This window comes from Ceraceosorus guamensis, assembly GCF_003144195.1.
Source record: "Ceraceosorus guamensis strain MCA 4658 unplaced genomic scaffold IE81scaffold_132, whole genome shotgun sequence".
NCBI lineage: Eukaryota > Fungi > Basidiomycota > Exobasidiomycetes > Ceraceosorales > Ceraceosoraceae > Ceraceosorus > Ceraceosorus guamensis.
The window spans coordinates 1-17,443 of record NW_020290127.1 but is presented as its reverse complement, the minus strand read 5'-3'; the positions used below and the strand labels follow the sequence as shown (position 1 = coordinate 17,443).

Sequence of the window (17,443 nt, the reverse complement as noted above, 5' to 3'; positions counted from 1 at the left end):
TTCATCCCTTGGCACGCATGCTCAAAGCCCTCCAGTCAAAGCAATGCCCATCAATCATGGTGCTGCATGGTGTGCGCATTGTCCTTGAACCACAAGTGCAAAAAGTGGTTGGCATTGCTGTTCAATTGCTTGTGTGCCAAATCCCAAATCCATCTGGCTGCATTGTCGGGATGCTTTTTGACGTTGCTTGCAAGCACAGCGTACAGCAAAAAGTACTGCTGGTCCTGCAAGGGTATCACCGTCAATTTGACCGTCACGATGATGAGTAGGATGGAGATGGAAATGAGCAGAGAGCTCGCGATTTTCCAATCTGCGCGTGGTATGGGTTCTTGCACCATCATGTACGCGTTGCGACCTGGTCGGGTGCGTGAGTGCGTGTCAGCGAGGGCGCGCGTGTCAGCGTAGCAAGACTTGCGTGCAAGCGCCGCCGCCCGTCGCCGCCACGCCCGTGGCTTTGTACATTGATGAGCTCCCGTTTCTGCAGCTCGCAAGCTGACAACCCAAGTTGTGCGGCCAGCAACCAGTCTGAAAGCCAAAAGTGAGTTGCCTCGGCTGCGCCAGTAGGTGCTGTTAACATGAACAACCAGGCAGGTGCAACAAGCAAGTCCAGCAAAGAATGTCCACTGACAGCATTGGCGCCACGAGGCCCCTTGCTGCAAGCACAGAGATTGGGAGTGTCGCAGACCGCCACATTGAAAGCAGCAACTCACCCCCTTCTGCACTGCAAGCAAGCAGAGCATGGCCGCTGGCAATCGCCCAGCGCAAGAGCTCCTGGCAGCCATTGGTATGGCCTTGGTGCTTCCTCTGACAACGTCGGCTGTTCCTCCTCCTCCTAACAGCACTTTGCCAAAGGAGCATCCTCCAGCAATGTCGGCCGTTTGCTCAGCATGGCCCTCATGCCAAACATTGGAAGTATGCTTGCCGAAGTGGAAAGCTTTGACTGGATATCTGCAGCTGATCTGAGAACCAACTTGACACGCATCCAGATACATCCTAGATATTTGCGAGGAGGTTTGCCCTGTTGGGTGGAGAAGAACATCCTTAGCGTTCTATTTTCTCAACGGGTTTGGTCCCAAGGACAAGGCACATGGACACGTTGATGACTAGAGTAAGGTGCGCTCTTGACAATCCAGAGTAGGAGCTCCTGCTAGCATGCGGGGTTCAAATTGGGCTTTTTTGTGGAGTGAACAAGGGCATACAAGGTGTGCTTAGTGATGAGTGCTAAGCTCAGCAGGAGTAGGATTGTTGTTGTTGTACTTTGGCTGATGCCCGGGCCGCGCTCATCATTCATCTATCTGACTTAGTCGGAGAAGCCAGGTGAGATGTACTGATTTCTGAGTCGACATTTTGTGTAAGTAGCCCTGGCGTGATGTTGCGAGCTCACAGGGTGCCTTGCGCTAGTCGCTCGCGATGCCTTCAGCTGCTGTACGAAGTCATGCTTCTTCTTCCAAAAGACTTCTGCTTGGTTGGGTGCCCATTGCTTCACGGCCTAAAAGGTCTTCATTGTGCAAAGATGCCCTTTCTATATTGACATTGGCATTCTGGTGATTTCATGATCTGCCTGGCGCACTTGCAAGACTGGCAGGACATCGTGCGTCTTGAAGCAAAAAAAAACTGCTGTGAGATGTTTCCTGCGCCTTGAGATTTTTTTTCGTCAGCAAGCGGATGGAATTGAAAGCAGAGCCGAAAGACATACAAAAGCAAGCATCAGAAAGATGGCACAAGACCTTGAATTGCTTCAACTACGTGTGCGCACCGTGAGAAGATGATGCGGCTGTCTTTACCTCTGCGCTGAGGCTGCTTTACGCTTGCTTTTGACAAAAGGTGAGGGCTGACAGCACAAGTCCTCGCTCAAATGGATCTAAATGTGATTTTGGCGTGTAACTAGCCGCGCAGCCGGACGCAGTTTTACTACCCATTCTGTGCGCGGCGCTTCCTTTCTTTGAAACTGCAAGACAGGTCGTGGAAGCTCGTCTTCTCGTGATGCGCTGGGAAAGCGGTTTGTCGGCAAGACCTTTCTTCAGGCGATTACATACAATTTTCGCCGAATGCCTCTCGCAACGAAATGTTGTTCGAAGTCATTCGTACCAGAGCCCGTCCAGCTGTTTGTTTGTAGTATGCGCGTCGAGTAGTCCAGAAAACGTATCTGAACACCAGCCCCGATGGGAGAGCTTGAAGTAATCGCCACACTCCGATTGAAGACGAGGGTGTTTTTCTTAAATCGCTACACTGTGTCTTGCAAGACTTTCCAGATTGGTAAAGTTCGAGCGAACTCCATTTGCGTATGGCACCGTGGGAGCATGCTAGTGTGGCTTTTCCAGAGACTCGCGACCAAACGCGGCGTCCTATTGATAACTTCTGCCATTGCGTGCGGTGTTTTACCACAGGCGATGGGAAGCCACAGCAAGAGTCGACTATTGAACCGGACCAGACACTGGTAGGAGCGCGACGCACGTGAACATGCAATGCATCTGAGTGGAGTATTCCAGATAGACAACCGGACTTACATGACATGGACCAAATCAAAGAGTGATCAACTCCGGCTAAAAGTTCGTATTGCGATCAACGAATCACTAGGTGAGACCACACGACGCGCTGTTTGGAGCCAGAGTTGATTACATTGTGTCCACATAAAATACTTGTACGGGATCCGACAGAACAAGAGACAGTCTTGCAGAGCGCGGTTTCGCACGGTCTTCTCGTGGGATCTTGTTGATAAGGAGCCATTTCAGGCTTCCGAGAGGTGGTGCCCTCTGCATAAAATTGCGTGATACAAGGTTGCTTGCTTTCAGGAGCAAATCCTTGGTGTATTTGGTTTGTGAGCCCGCTGAACCATCCTCACGCACGCGTCTGTTGACTCCGAATTTCGTCGCGGACAAGGGGAACTGACGACTTGCACAGCTTGCAACTTGCATAATTTGTCTTGTCATAAAAGTCGTAAACCAGAATGATGACGATCTAGTCTGGTCTGATGAATTTGACGAAACATAAGAGACACAAAAAACTGCTATGCCAACGTGCCAACCTGTCCAAAAGAATGAGAAATTGAGTCTTCGAGACGAATGGAATTAGTAGAGGTCGGCAGTAGCTGTGATCGCTTGCTGACACCCACATAAGTCGCTAGCTCTTGTCTAGAAGACCCTTAAGTTGCTTCGTGGAATCATTGGCTAGTACACATCTCATCAGTCTTCTTCTCGATCCCCACCGCCGCTTTTGTCTGAGCCAATCAAAGCGGCAAGAGCGACAGTATCGACTTAGGATGGAATGCTTTGATCGACTGCAAAAGCTGCACAAAAAGTGAATTTTTTCGCGCTCCCCTGCTTGGTAGAAGTAAACAGCAAAACACATCAGATTGCAGAAATTGTTCTGGCAGTAAGCGAACGATTCTCATTGACGGCGCTCTACAACCTAAATATTCTGCAACTCTGCCCCTTTTTTGCATTATTTGTCGTCCACAACGGTGTCGCTGTGAGGGGTCGTCTGCCCGATGGCTGGCGCCTGCAAGAAAGAAGGAAACCGGCAAACTGCTTAGCCAGCCACTTGTGGTGAGCGGTAGGTGCTCTTGCGATTACACAAAGAATGTCACACGCGTCATTCCGAGGCTTGCCATCCGTGCTCCGGCATTCTTCGTCGCCATCGATGACGCGAACAAATTGGCATCCACACGCAGTAGTCCCTAGAGCCGAGATAGTGACCGTCAAAGGATCACCTCCTGACATCGCTCCAAACGAATGCGCGCCTTGAAAGTTAGGCCGCAACGCGCTTTTACGGGGAATGGCACACAAAATGTGCTTTCAATGCGTTCGGCTGGTCAATCAAATATGATGACTGGCCCAAAGGCAACATCACCAGCGTACAAACACCAGAGTTGCCGTTTACTGAGGGTAATTCGGCGTCACTTGGCTCGGTGGGATCCCTCTGGAAAAATCTGCTGTGGGATCTGCTATTTTGTAGATCGCCCGGTATACTTGCTATTTGGGAAATGCACGAAACGCCTGGTCCTCGCCAACACTTTTGGCAGCACTTCCTCCCAATGTTTGTGAGTTAGCACTGCCCGTAAAAACTTGTGAATCAACCTAACAGAAGCGTAGCTGATGAACCTCAGCCAGGCTACGGGCCAGTCGTGGAGGGCTTGGATTCCGAGGAATCGTTGACAATCGCGGTAAATTCGCGCAGATAGAATGTTGACTGACGCATTTGCGTCAAGTAAGATGCTGAATAGAAGGCAGAGTCTCAAAAGCGCGTCTGTGACATTAGGAACCCAAATTACAACTGCTCTTAAGCGCTACCATGTTCAAACCGCGCCAAAGTAACGCACAAGCGATTGAAGGCAAGTGTTCAGCAGAAACGGGTGCTACAGCACCGGGTGACCTCAAACCCCAACGCCCACGGGGCAGAAAGCGATCTTATTACTTAAGACCGGCACAGTCGCGGTAGATCAAATTGACGTGATCGTGGCAGCGCGGTCGCTCGTCGCACTCAAAGTGCTTGCGGTTGGATTTCAAACGCGCAGAATCGAGCAACTTTGGGGAGAGAAGATGGGCGCAAGACGCTCATGGCAGATGAGCATGTGACGCGCTGCGCTCTTAGAGGACTACGAGAACGCAACGATAGGGAGTCCGTTTGTGTGAAGATTCGGAAAAGTCAGAGCAAGTCTGGCATTCGACTTCGTTTTTGCTTTTGCATCTTTTTCTTCTCTTCCTCTTTGCTGCCGGAGCCTGCTGAGCTGCCACCGCTGCCCGTGGGAGAAGCAGTTCCAGAGTCGTTAGACTTTTTGTTCTCCTCCTCCTTGCTGCCGGAGCCTGCTGAGCTGCCACCGCTGCCCGCGGGAGAAGCAGTTCCAGAGTCGCTAGACTTTTTGTTCTCCTCCTCTTTGTTGCCGGAATCTGCGGAGCTGCCACCGCTAGCCACAGGAGAAGCACCGCCAGAGTCGTTGGACTTTTTGTTCTCCTCCTCTTTGCTGCCGGCGCTCGCTGAGCTGCCACCGCTGCCCGCAGGAGAATCGCCACCAGAGTCGTTGGACTTCTTGCGCTCCTCCTCTTTGCTGCCACCGCCGGCGGCAGGAGAGCCCTCGCCAGCAGGATCATCCGGGTCGCCGTTCTCGGCAATACTGAGACCCTTATAATGCCACTTGAAAGTCGGACTGTCCCAGTCAGCATCAGGCACACCGGGCTCCAGTCTGGGAGTCCAATCGTCCTCTTTGAAGAATGAGTCTCGTGTGGTGGCAGCGTGAAGGTAGTCCTTGCTGATGCGACTGGTGGAGTCGAGCTTCGTGTCAACCTCTTTGGCGTTGAAGTATTCACCCTCGAGACCTTGAGCCGTGAACACTGTCTTTATTGGTTCAAAAGAGCCAGCGCCCTTGGCTAGCCACAATTTGGAGCTCCAAATTGGAGCCATGAAAGTGCCACCGTCGATCGTCACAACAGCGAGCTCATCTCCGGGAGCTGCGAGGTACGAGCTGCCAGCTATGGGTTTCACTTTTTCGTCTAATTGCATCGTAAAATAGGGTGAGATTAGCGATACTGCGCCTGCCAGATGACCCTGAGGAGCAGCGAGGATGGCACCATTCGCTAGTGCCCTGAATTCGGTCCTGTGCGCTTGGATCAGACCACTCCCTGCGGGCAGGGCGTGTTGGGAGTCAGATGGACTGGATTGGGATCAAATGCTTGTCTATACTTCTATTACGAGACTTACCGGCAAGAAGGTTGGTCCAACCAATCACGGCGCCAGTGCCAAGGACGCAGCGTCCGTCGCAGACCACGGCGCTGTGGATACCGAGTATGCGCGCGTTGGTGAAGTGGACCGACGCGCCAGGACCAACGTAGACAGCTGGACATGGTTGTGCAGATTTTCGCCCAAGTTGATCAGCCTGATTGACAATGATGAGATCGTCGATGAGGACTTCGATCCCATTCCCAACGATGGAGAGCACGGCGGACCCGGCGTTCGCGGCACCTTTGGCCTCGGCAGCGAGTAAGCTCCGCGATATATCGAAAGTCTCTTTCGCTTCCTTTGTGTCGTTGTTGAATACAAACGTGCTGATGATGCGAACAGAGCGCTTGACCTCAATTTGGCGACCATAGAAGGCTTCGGGCTTCGCCGCATCGTAGACTAGCATGACCACAGGAGCTTTGCCGTCAATGGCCGACTGCAGCTCGGCGCTGTCTTTGGCAAAAACGGTGCCGGGTGGACATTTTTTGATGTCCTTTAGGCCGTTGAGCTGACAACTTTGGAAGATACCAGTGGCTGAGACAAGGGATGCGAGTAAGAGAACGACGAGAACAGCCAGGGCGGAACCGGACAGGCGCTGCTTGAAGGGTGGGACGATCATGGTGAAAGGACTGGTGGGCTGAAAGGGATGCCGTTGTTTGCGGAGCGAAGGCAGAATCCGCAAGCCTTTACACAGAATGCCAGTATTTAAGGGAAGCACGTGGATAGCAGTGCTTCGACGTACACTCATACTTGATACCAGACTCCCTAGCGGCCGGTTGCATGCTAGCTATCACAAAGTGCTCACCAGGTGCCCCACATGATACAAGGGCGAGAGCGCAGTGCCTAGCCCCAAGGGTAAAATTGGCGCTCGTTAAGGTTCGTTGATGGATAGGCGATTGATGAGGACGGCAACCTCAACACCGATGATACCGGCTTGAACTCATCATGAGAGCTCCCAGGCACAGAAACAAGGGGCAAAATATATGGAGCAGACGCGCAGACGTTGCTGGGCAATGGGATACCACTACTGTGCCTGCTTGAGCACCCAAATTGCACCATTACATTGCTGCGCGATCAGGGCCATACACCTACTCAATCATCAAGGCGAGTGCTCTACCTTGGCCTTTGCCGCACGCACTCCCTGATCTGCTCAACGGTGACGCCGTAAGCCGGTAGAACAATGAAGAAGCTTTGCGGGTCGCATATGGATGGACCGGGTCGTCTGAATGTGCTGCTACCATGAAGCACACATGAATGGCGGAGCGACTTAACGTTCGAGCGTACTGCCTGCTCCTGCGCGTTGCACCTGCGTAGACCCTACCCCGGGTCCAACTTCATTTGGGCTTACTTCTGCTTCATTCTTGTGCCTGAGGCACAGTGTGAAAATCATGTGCAGATCTCGATACTGCGGTCTCATCACAGATCGCATATATGCTACACCACCTCCTCTACCGACCATGAGTATCAATCGTGCGTGCCTTGCATCGGCGATCCAGGCGCAAAGTTGAGTCAACAGCCGAGAGCCTGGGCGTCCGCGGTCGTGGGCGGGGGGTGAAGCTTGCTACCCCCTCCAACCGAATGTGCGCTCCACCCACCTCAAATCTGTTTCAGTCGGCTCGTATTCCCCATCCATCGCAGCCACACATTAACACAGCCGCGACGCAAATGTTGTGGCTGCATACATGCACTCACGTTCAGAGTGACGGCAACGTGGTGTCTCACTGATTCGCGATGGCAAGTCGGTGAGCCGCGCTCTTGACTGCCGAATGAAGGTTCAGCTGGTCTGCATGCTGACCGCGTTGAGACTGCAGCCGCACCCCGACAAAATCGTCAAAATTGCTAAGATGCTCCAGAGAGCCAGTGTCAATCGGCAAAAAGCCTGTTCAAAGGCGAAGGTTGGGTCTCGAAGCATATGATCAACTCGTATGGTATTCACTTTGCCAGCATACCTGGCTCCCATACGACGCCATCGCCTGTCTGCTTGTATTGTTTGACCATTATTCGGCTGACTTTGCAGCGGCACTCTTGCTCCCGCCAAAGAACTTGCCATACGCAGCTTTTTGCTGTTCCCTCTTAGCCGCCCTACGAGCATGGATTGCTTGCTTCTCGCGCAACGCTCCCGCATCGCCAGGCGCAAAGTGCAGCGTCGTCTCCAGATCTGCCAAAGCTGCGTCTTCATTTTTGAGAGCCACTCTGGGAGAGTTCAGATGCATAGCGCGATCAGCCGCCCGATGTTATATAGCATCTGGCTCATTGGATTGCCAGTTGTCACTCACTGGCCGAGCGCACGCCTGTAGTAGGCCTTTGCCAGGTCCGACTTGACTCGCTGCAGGCAAGCACGGAGGCGTCGGTAAGTAGCGTTTCTGCCAATCCTCGCATCGCAAAGATGACAAGACTCACAGGAGGATAGTCATCGGACCAGTTCTCGCCGCCGATCCTAGCAATGACGTTTTGGGTCTCATTGACAGCGACCTTTCCATTCGGCGGAGTGAGTTTGAGCGCGCACAGAGCGCTGTTGAGCGAGAGAGCATTCCTGAGCGTAGCGTACTCCTCCACCAACGCCTTGTCCTCGCTGTGCGGTTCTGGTAGGACAGGGTGCACGTTGAGGTATCGAATGGCCTTCTGCCACTTCTCTAATGCGCCTGCAAATTCGCCTTTGCCGAACCTGGCGTTGCCCAGAGCGCGCAATTCCGTCGCCACGCGGAGAGCTGCTTTCGGCTGCAGATGATCGGTGATGGAGTATGTAAGAGGCGCGGCAACCCTATGGGCCGCCAGAGGCCGCGCCACCGGCCACTCACATCCTTTTCGATTTCCTCCCCAGCGTCTTCTGGCCAATCTTCATACTTGTCCTCGCCGTCCGGCTCGATGCCCCAAGGCGCGCCCTATTCAAGGAAGAAGCGCGCACGTCTGCTCGTGTCAGAGAAGCTGCAAGGTGCAAGAATCGCGCGCTTGAGCCATGTCTACACACCGTTTCGATGACACCGCAATCGGCGATGGTGACCGGCTCCTTTGGCTTGTCCTGCGCTTCGGTCTCTACGGCCTCCATGCGACGCACGACGGCTTTGCCGGCAATCACCTTGCCAAAGACGACGTGCTGTGGATGAAAAGGGAAGAAAAGTGAGCGTGCAGATCGTGCGAGTCTTGCCGGCCACCTCATGCTCCCACCTTTCCATCGAGGTGCGGGGTGGGCACAGTGGTGATGAACTGCAGCATGAGTGTGGTCATGCATGGGAGAAAGGTAAGCGGTGCATGGCTGAGCGACATGCTCAGCGAGAGCAAGGATGCGAGCTCACGAATTGAGATCCATTGGTGCCGGGCCCTGCGTTTGCCATGGAGAGAAGAAATGGTTCTGAATGCTTCAAATCAAAGTTTTCATCCTCGAACCTGCATCGTAAGTCGAGCGAGATTGAGCGATGCAACGAAAGCGAGCGAGGGCATGTGAAGCGCGCGAACGACTGACTTTTCCCCGTATATGCTCTTGCCTCCGGTCCCGTTGTGATTTGTAAAGTCGCCTCCTTGGATCATGAATTGCTTGATACTGCGTTGGGTCGGCTTGGGATGTGGTGAGTAGGAGCGCGCTTGTGCGTGCGCATGGAGTCGCAAGGACGACATGACTCATGACTCACATCCTGCAAACGTGGTCAAACGAGCGGGGGCCACGGAGCAAGGTGAGCTTTGAGGGGAAGCGGTAGAAGGCGCAGGATGAAGGCTAGCCTCACCGATGAAAGGTGGAAGCCTTATAGTGCAGACCATCGCCCTTCTCTCCTGTAGCCAGCGCTCTAAAGTTTTCTGCAGTCTTGGGAACCTTGTCTGCAAACAACTCGAACACGATCCGGTTTTGTCCCGCCCGGCTGGCAGGCGCCTCGCCTCCAAACGTCACGTCAAAGACTGGCAACAGGGTGGATGAGTCGATCAAGCGTGAGCGTCACTCCTGCGCATCAGTCTACAGCGCCTGTCATGGCAACTCACACACGTGAGGATTGGTGGTTGTCATGCTGATGCTGCGTGCTCGTGCTCGTGCTCGTGGTTGTGTGCTGCGTGACTGTATGCTGCGACTGGGTCCGCGGTGCGCTTTTTGTGTCGCTGCTTGCTTCAGGGTGCTGAATGATGTTGGGCAAGCGTCGTCAAGTGTATCTGAGTGCGGTCGCGGATGAGAGTGTAGCCCGCGATGATTGTGGTGATGTGCGAGTTGCAAGTGCATGGGGTCTTTAGTCAGAGAGAGCTGCAAGTGTTGCGTGTTGATTGCTTCGCTGGTGTTGGGTATTGCATTCACGATTCTGGTGCCTGCGGGAGCGCGCCTCGATGCGCTGCTGCTGCTCATCGCCCAGAAGCTTCTCCACTTTTCCCCACCTGCTGCATGCGTGTCACGTGCACGCAGAGGCACAGACCACGCACGCACGCACGCGTGGAGGATGCTGCTGCAAGCGCACCGTGCTCAGCAGCAAAAGGCTTGTCGAGGCAGAGCACGCACGCACGCACGCACGCACGCACGCACGCTGCCTTTGCCCTCTTTCAACATCCTCCCACCCCCACTTGCATGCTGGTCTCGCTCGCCATCACTTCTAGACGATCCGCGCATCATCCTCCCTTTACCTCAACCAGCCCTCAGCCTTTCACGCTCTGAGCAACTCCGTACACGCACGCGCGCGCACACCATGTCAGACTCTCAACACGCCCACTTGGCCTACGCCGTATCTCGATGGTTGCAAGAGACTGGCAAGTCGGACCTCTCCTCCTCTGTAGCATCCGCTTACGGTGTGAATCTGCACGACGCAGCTCAAAAGGACAAGTACGGCAAAGGTCCCGGCTTGCAACAAGTGTTTGACATTTTCCTCAAGACGCAGAGCAAAATGGCAGGCGCTGCGGCTGCGGGTGGTGCTGCTGCTGCTGCCAATGCTCCCGCAGGTGCTCCTGCCAACAGCAGCAGCAAGCAGCCCAGCGCGGATGAGCTGAGCAAGGCAGAGTCTCTCAAGGCGAGTGGGAACAAGGCCATGTCCGCAAAGGATTTCGGTGCTGCCATCGCCGCATACACGGAGGCCATCCAGCTCAATCCCAACAGCGCAGTGTACTTTAGCAACAGGAGCGCCGCTTACTCTCAACTGGGTCAGCACGACAAGTCCATCGAGGATGCAAAGGAGGCCAGTCGGGTGGATCCCAAATTCGCAAAGGCTTACAGCAGACTGGGGCACGCCCTCTTTTCGACCTCCAAATTCGAAGAGGCAGCTGAAGCCTACACCAAGGGTCTCGAGCTGGATCCCAACAATCAGTCGATGAGGAGCGGATTGGAGATTGCTCGCAAGCACGCTCAGGATGCTCAGGATGCACCGGGATCTCCTTCTGCCAGATCTGCCCCCGGTGCAGGTGGTGGGGCCGGAGGTGGTTTGGACTTTGGTGCGCTCGCAAACATGATGGGTGGCGCTGGCGGTGGTGGTGGTGGGGGTGGCATGCCAGACATTGGAGCGTGAGTGCGGCATGGCTCTCTGTGTGGTTGCGTGGTGTTCAGCGCTGATGGGCACGTTCATGCGATGCTTGCAGGTTGTTGCAAAATCCAGCAATCATGCAGATGGCTCAGCAGATGATGCAGAATGGAGGCCTGGAGGGTTTGATGAACAATCCCATGCTCAGAAATATGATGGGTGGTGGAGGCGGCGGTATGCCAGAGTAAGTGTGCTAGGAGTGTGCAGAGTGTACAAGAGAGGCAAGTTGCTGACTTGAGAGAGGGACTCGCCCTGCACCACAGCATCAACGCACTCATGCAGAATCCGCAAATGGCAGAGTGAGCGCCATCTGACCAGCGGCACGTTAGCGCATTCGCTGACGTCCATACCACCGCTGACTGCTCGCAGAATGGCACGAAATTTGATGGGCGGTGGAGCTGGACGTAGTCAAGGAGGCAGCGGCAACAACAATGGCGCAGGGAGCAGCGGCAACAACAACAGCGGCAGCGGAGGAAGCAGCGGTGCAGACATGTTCAGCTGAGACGATTCGATGAATCGAGCTGAGCGCTAGTCCTGAAATGGTCGCCATGGGGATCGACGCGGGTGTAGACAGGGCATTCGAATCTTGTACATTTCATCAACAATGTCGACCAGAGTCACAAGCATGAGCCTTGGGGAAATGGTGGCGGAGTCGTGCATCGCGAAGACGCACCGTGACTGGGCGCACCGAGGACGATGAAGCCGCAAGCACTGCCTGCTTGAAGATTCTGGTCGCCTCTATTTCGTGACACGTCCAGAAGCTTGAAAAGACAGCCAAGAGCCTTGCGGCGTCAAGAGATGAAGGGATTGAACAACTGGGTGAGATCGGGGGTTTGGGTGCCTCACGTGACTTTGTGCACGCATCGGTGGACGTCTCGGCAGCGTATAGGCGAGAGACAAATGACGTGGAGCGTTTGGCGCAGAGGAGCAGCTGCTTGAGAGCTGCTCATCATAGCTTGATGATGAAAAGTTGTGGGCGCCTTGTGAACATTCGTGATTCGTGATTCGTGATTCGTGATTCAAGATTGAATGAAATGATTCAGAATTCGATCTTCAATTGGCAATGAGGTGCGGAGATTCAGCGACGCAAAGGGCTGAACCCTGCATGCATGCATGCATGCGTGGTTTGCGTTCAAGAAATTGAATCTGAGTCAAAAGTGAAGAGGCGGGTTCGCGGCAGCAGCATGCAGCAGCAGCCTCTATATACACTTTGACTGTGCACATATGTATCGCAAGGCGTTCGTTCGTTCCAGTCGGGCGTGCGTGGCCGCCAGCATCTCCTGTCCTGGGCAACGCGGAGCATCTGCACTCTTGACTCTTGAATGCAACTCGCAATAATCATCAGCACGCGCGCGAATCAGTGCGCTGCTGCATGGGCTGGGCTGAGCTACCTGGCGCGCACGCAAGGGAGATACCGGTACCTATACAGTCAGAGTATAAGATGACTGCAGCAGATTCGTGACGCGTGACTATTGTGACTGTGACTGCGACTGCGACTGTGACTGCGACTGCGACTGTGACTGGTGTGGTGCATGACTGTGCGCGTACCGCTGCTAAGCGCTCAAAGCGCACGCGCGCTCATCGCTTAGACTCACGACGTGACTGCATATCACGTATATGGAGCGATGCTGCTGCTGCTGCTGCTGCTGCTGCTGCTGGATGCTGCATGGATCGATGGATGCGCGTGTGTGGTGAGTTTGTCAATTGGGTGAGCGGTGAGGGGTGCATCGCAACACACACGTCCCACCCCTCACTCACACTTCATCTACGCTCGTCCCATTGTGATTCGCATTCGTGCATTCTCTTCACTCGTGACTCACACTCACTTGACTGCGACGATCCGCCTCGACTCTTCCAACTGACTGCCATCTTCCACCCTCGAAGCGGTCCACACGCCACGCTACGTGTCTCATCAGCCGAAAGCAGTTACAAGTCGCGATCGAGGAGTCAGTCAACGGTCGCCTCTCCCTCTCCCATCTGCCTGCCCATCATCCTCCTCCCTGCACCTAGCTCCCCTGGCCATCGCTTCCGCCAGCACCTGAGCACGCTTGACGAATCCTCACGACCATCGAGACGAGACGATTGATACAACAGCCTTGCTTACCGCGCTACAAGCAAGGCAACCAAACGGACAGCACAACCACTCACCCCACCCATCCTGCCCTGTCCATCATGGCCCACAATTTCCACAACCGCTTCGCTCCAAGCAGCAAAGATACTTCCCCACCCTCACCTCCACCTGCGCAACAATCATCCGGCACCTCCTCTGTGCCACAAGGCTCATCCGCTTTCGACTTTGACTTTGGCGAATTCAACTCCTTTGGCCAGACGGACCACTTTGCTTCCTTTGCCAATCGCGGTGATGCAGCCGTTGCAGGCGCTGCTGGCACACACACATCCGCAGCTCCACCCTCGTCCAGCGCGGCAGCGTATGGAGTTGTGAGCAGCGGTGGCACTGGCGCTGGTGCTGGTATTGGTGGCCCGCCATCAGTCACATCCCACACGCCGTCAGACAGCCTAAACAGCACACACACAGCTCAATCCATCTCTGCCAGCCCAGATGTCGCGCATCTCGAAGCTGCAGTGGCTCAACAGGAACGCCAGCACAGGCAGAGGGAGCAACCATATCAGAAGTCTCAGCCGCAGTCGGATCTGGACAGGACCTACTCTTCTGCCAGCATGTATGCGCAACAGCAACAGCAGCAGCAGCAGCAGCAGCAGCAGCAGCAGCAGCAGCAGCGCCCACCCCAGAATAATCATCAACCTTCTCCTGCTCCTCGCGCTTCCATGCAATCCAGCCACAGCGGTAGCAGCGCACCTCTCCCTGCTCCCAGCGGCTTGCCAAGGCCGCCAGCAATGCAGCAGCAAGCAGAGCCTCGCTCCAGCGCGAGCATCTACTCCAACCCGCACGAAAGCCTGCATGACGCGCCCACATCGCCAATCCAGTCTTCTCAACCACCTGCACCCGACTTTGCCTTTCCTCGACACCCAGCAGGCCGCGAAAGTCCGCCTGTGCAGGGTATGCAGGGAATGTCTATCAACAATAGCAGCGCGCGCGCCCCTCCCCCTGCAGAGCGCGAAAGACCAAGCAGCTTCTTTGGCATGGAACGACCCACGGCCGCTATCAATGCCGCAGGTCAGAGGGAAGCCTTGCCCCAACCCATCGTTCCAGCTGCGGCGCCTTCCTACAGAGACGGCGCGGAGAGCACAATGACCGGCGGGCGACCATCCTCCTTCTTTGGCGTGGAAGCTCCAGCTCACGCGTTCTCCGCTGGAGTCAATCATGGCGCATCCACACCCATCGACCAGCCAAGCGCGAACAGTCAGGCCGCTCGAATCGCGGCCTACCATCGTGGAGAGTCTGTGAAACAAGCACAAGCTCAGGCAGATGCTGCTTCCAACCCCGCTCTGGCCTCTGCCGGCGTATCCATTGACGGCGTCTCTGCTGCTGGCTACAATGGCGCAATGTCGAACCACAGCACGCTCGCAGGAGGAACTGGAAATGGACCAATGCCAAGCAATGCCGCATCTGGCAGACCTGCCAGTATCGCTCCTACCGTCTCCACTGGCGCTTTACTGGATCACAGCCATCTTCGTCCCGGTCAACAAGCTGCGCTTCTCTCACACAACAAGACGCTCGAGCTGTACAGGCAGAATGCCAAGAAGACCAACGATCCAAACCTGATCTACGAGTTGGCAGTGTTCATGATTGACGCAAGCAAGAGCATGGGCAGCGATGCCTCCAGCGGTGGCAGTGGTGGTGGCAATGGTGAGGATGGCGCGGCGCAAGGCAAGGAGGAGAGCGCTCGCGATGAGCTCATTCGTGAAGCCGTCGGGCTACTGAAAAAGATTGCCGAGCGTGGTCATGCAGACGCGCAGTACTTTCTAGCCGATTGCTACGCCAACGGCATTGGCAGTCCAAAGGGCAAGCAAGACTTTGATCACGCATATCCGCTCTTCGTCTTGGCTGCGAAGCACGGCCATGCAGACGCAGCGTACCGCGCAGGCACGTGCTACGAAAAAGGCTGGGGATGCCGGAAAGACGCTAGCAAGGCGGTGCAATTCTACCGAAAGGCAGCTTCACAGTCTCACCCTGGCGCCATGTATCGCCTGGCGACGGCGCAGCTGAATGGCGAGCTCGGCCTCAAGAAGAGCGCGAGGGAGGGTGTCAAGTGGCTGAAGAGGTCCGCAGAGTCTGCCACACCAGAATTTCCACACGCTCTGCACGAGCTGGCCCTGCTGCACGAGAGGGGAATCGAGAACACGGTGTTTGTGGACCCAGAATACTCTTGCGAGCTGTTGGCTCAGGCGGGGGAGATGGGCTACGCCCCATCTGCATACAAGCTGGGCGTCAATTACGAATATGGACGCATGGGCTGCCCTCAAGATGCTGGTCTCAGCATTCACATGTACAATATCGGTGAGCAGGCAAGTCTACCATGCCGGCCCATGCAGCACGGTGCTGACCCGAGCCGTTTCCGCGTTCCTCAGCCGCACAACAAAATCACAAAGAGGCGTGCTTTGCCCTCACTGCGTGGTACCTCGTAGGAGCACCCGGCATTCTGCCTCAGAGCGACACCGAGGCATACTTGTGGGCCAAGAAGGCGGCTGAGCAAGGTCTGGCCAAAGCAGAGTACGCAGTGGGCTACTTTACAGAGGTAAGCTGGAGTGTCAAGCCCATGTGCTCGCACACCTTGGAGCTCACGTCTTTCCCTGACCGCGCGCAGATGGGCATAGGAACAGTCAAAGATCCACGCGAGGCACGCGCTTGGTACCGCGCCGCTTCGGAGCACGGAGACAAGCGTGCAACGCAAAGGATGATTCAACTTGGCGGTAATCCAGACGCAGCGCTTGCAGGCGTGGGCGCAGGCGGGGGAGGTGGTCCACAAGGGCCTATTCCGCTGGGCGTCTCGACGTATGCCGGTGGGCAGAGTGCGCCGATACGACACACGCAGCCTCCCAATGCGCCCTTTCCCTCTGCTGTAGAGCAGAGCAGCATGTCGCCAATTCAAGGCCCCGGATCGTACCCTTCGCCACTAGCAATGCGCGAAGCACAGACATCGGCACGAGCGCAGGCATACGAAGCTCAAGTCGCAGCTGTGCAAGCTGGCAGATCGAGCAGGCAGCAGTCTATGATGCCACCTCCACCCATCACGAATTCTTCGAGCGGAGGTGGAGGACCTCCTCATAGAAATGCCGCACCGATGCAAACTCCCCACGAGTATCAAGGATCTCCGCTGGCTGGTGGAGCCTACCCTTCGTATCCTGCACCTCAGGCCGCAGCTCCAGCTGGCGCCGCAGAAAAGAAGAAGAGCTGGTTTGGCAAGCACTGAAGTAAACTTTCGCCCGCACACTTACCCCATCCTGGACTTTGACCTGTCTCTTCGCGCATCGAAACGCATCCATTCAAATCCCCTTTCCCTCTCACACACACGCACGATGGCATGATCGCTGGTTGGAAGCGTCTGCGTTCTGTGGTGCGCCTGCGGATATCATTGAGATTGGGCAGAGCAGAGCTCTATGCCGTACAAGGTGACCCGACCCCAGGCATCGGCGCTGCCCTTGAAGGCAAAGATCAGCGTTCGTGTCGTGGCATTGGGAGGCGCGTCGGAAGGGAGCTTGGAGAGTCTGAGAACGGTTTCGAGTGCGACGCCAGCGGCCGCCCCAGCAAAAAACAAAAACCCAAAAGAGGTCAGTCGATCTGACGCTAGTCGAGAGGCTGTGTGTGTGCCTCAACTCACTGCCATGACTGAAGGCTGTTGCGATCTTGCGGTCTGACGGTGAAGACGATGAGGGCGTTGCTTGCGTTGACTGGGGCGTTGCTTTGGGCTGCTTGGGATGCAGACGCCTCTGCATGGCTTGCGAGGTGAGGCGCTGACCAGCTCTGACCGTCTTCGTGAAAGTCATCCTCTTCCTCCTCCTCCTCCTCCTCCTCTTCCTCTTCCTCTTGGGCAGCGGGAGCGTGTGCCTGAGCGCCCTCCTCGTCGGCAGGAACGCAGCTCAACTCGACCTCTCTGGCAGCGTAGCCCCCTTGAAATGTGAGACGAAGGTGGGCGCTGAGCAGATGGGAGAGGGGAATGCGACTAGGTAGGCTGAAGCGCAGCGTATGCGAAGGACCAGCCGAGGTGGGCCAGGACTGGTCTTGAGAAGAGGCGCCGCTGCTGCTGGAGGAGGAGGAGGAGGAGGAGGAGATGAGAGAGCGGGCTTGAGCCTGCGAGGAGGATGCGCTGCAGATGTTTGTTGCGGGGGGGGGG

The 17,443-nt window shown here is 55.6% G+C and overlaps 6 protein-coding genes across 6 annotated transcripts; 1 reads left to right on the top strand and 5 right to left on the bottom strand.

The window, feature by feature from the left end:
- Window positions 1-50: 50 nt before the first annotated feature.
- Window positions 51-992, bottom strand: IE81DRAFT_350339 (hypothetical protein; the record flags this gene model as incomplete). Its single annotated transcript, XM_025516518.1, has 3 exons — window positions 51-355; window positions 498-552; window positions 711-992. 3 exons carry the CDS (start codon window positions 990-992, stop codon window positions 51-53), a joined length of 642 nt encoding a protein of 213 aa, XP_025366409.1.
- Window positions 993-4,644: 3,652 nt separating this feature from the next.
- On the bottom strand, window positions 4,645-6,367 carry IE81DRAFT_343469 (hypothetical protein; the record flags this gene model as incomplete). Its single annotated transcript, XM_025515741.1, has 2 exons — window positions 5,695-6,367; window positions 4,645-5,615 (listed from the first exon to the last, which is right to left on the bottom strand). The coding sequence occupies exons 1-2, from the start codon at window positions 6,329-6,331 to the stop codon at window positions 4,645-4,647; spliced, it is 1,608 nt and encodes a 535-aa protein (XP_025366408.1). The 5' UTR covers window positions 6,332-6,367.
- A 1,342-nt stretch (window positions 6,368-7,709) lies between these two features.
- On the bottom strand, window positions 7,710-9,706 carry IE81DRAFT_335679 (peptidyl-prolyl cis-trans isomerase; the record flags this gene model as incomplete). Its single annotated transcript, XM_025515450.1, has 10 exons — window positions 7,710-7,905; window positions 7,989-8,038; window positions 8,113-8,430; window positions 8,511-8,594; window positions 8,681-8,806; window positions 8,878-8,916; window positions 9,006-9,096; window positions 9,173-9,250; window positions 9,432-9,600; window positions 9,682-9,706. The coding sequence occupies 10 exons, from the start codon at window positions 9,704-9,706 to the stop codon at window positions 7,710-7,712; spliced, it is 1,176 nt and encodes a 391-aa protein (XP_025366407.1).
- Window positions 9,707-10,440: 734 nt separating this feature from the next.
- On the bottom strand, window positions 10,441-11,578 carry IE81DRAFT_40657 (hypothetical protein). The gene is made up of 3 exons (XM_025517312.1): window positions 11,565-11,578; window positions 10,638-11,332; window positions 10,441-10,578 (listed from the first exon to the last, which is right to left on the bottom strand). The coding sequence occupies exons 2-3, from the start codon at window positions 11,232-11,234 to the stop codon at window positions 10,546-10,548; spliced, it is 630 nt and encodes a 209-aa protein (XP_025366406.1). The 5' UTR covers window positions 11,235-11,332; window positions 11,565-11,578; the 3' UTR covers window positions 10,441-10,545.
- Window positions 11,579-13,361: 1,783 nt separating this feature from the next.
- IE81DRAFT_350335 (hypothetical protein) lies at window positions 13,362-16,522 on the top strand (the record flags this gene model as incomplete). The annotated part of the gene is made up of 3 exons (XM_025516517.1): window positions 13,362-15,609; window positions 15,681-15,847; window positions 15,917-16,522. The coding sequence occupies 3 exons, from the start codon at window positions 13,362-13,364 to the stop codon at window positions 16,520-16,522; spliced, it is 3,021 nt and encodes a 1,006-aa protein (XP_025366405.1).
- Window positions 16,523-16,681: 159 nt separating this feature from the next.
- On the bottom strand, window positions 16,682-17,415 carry IE81DRAFT_350334 (hypothetical protein; the record flags this gene model as incomplete). The annotated part of the gene is made up of 2 exons (XM_025516516.1): window positions 16,682-16,817; window positions 16,931-17,415. Coding segments are annotated over 2 exons (621 nt in total), but the record flags the coding sequence as incomplete, so codon positions are not given.
- Between the last annotated feature and the right edge of the window lie 28 nt (window positions 17,416-17,443).

Excerpts from the sequence above, each read along its gene's own strand:
- IE81DRAFT_40657 (XM_025517312.1), bottom strand. The coding sequence starts at position 11,234 with ATGAACGTGCCCATCAGCGCTGAACACCACGCAACCACACAGAGAGCC. Across the intron at positions 10,579-10,637 it reads TCCGCGCTGGGCTGCTTGCT|CCGCAGCGCCTGCCATTTTG; the intron begins GCTGCTGTTGGC and ends CACCACCCGCAG.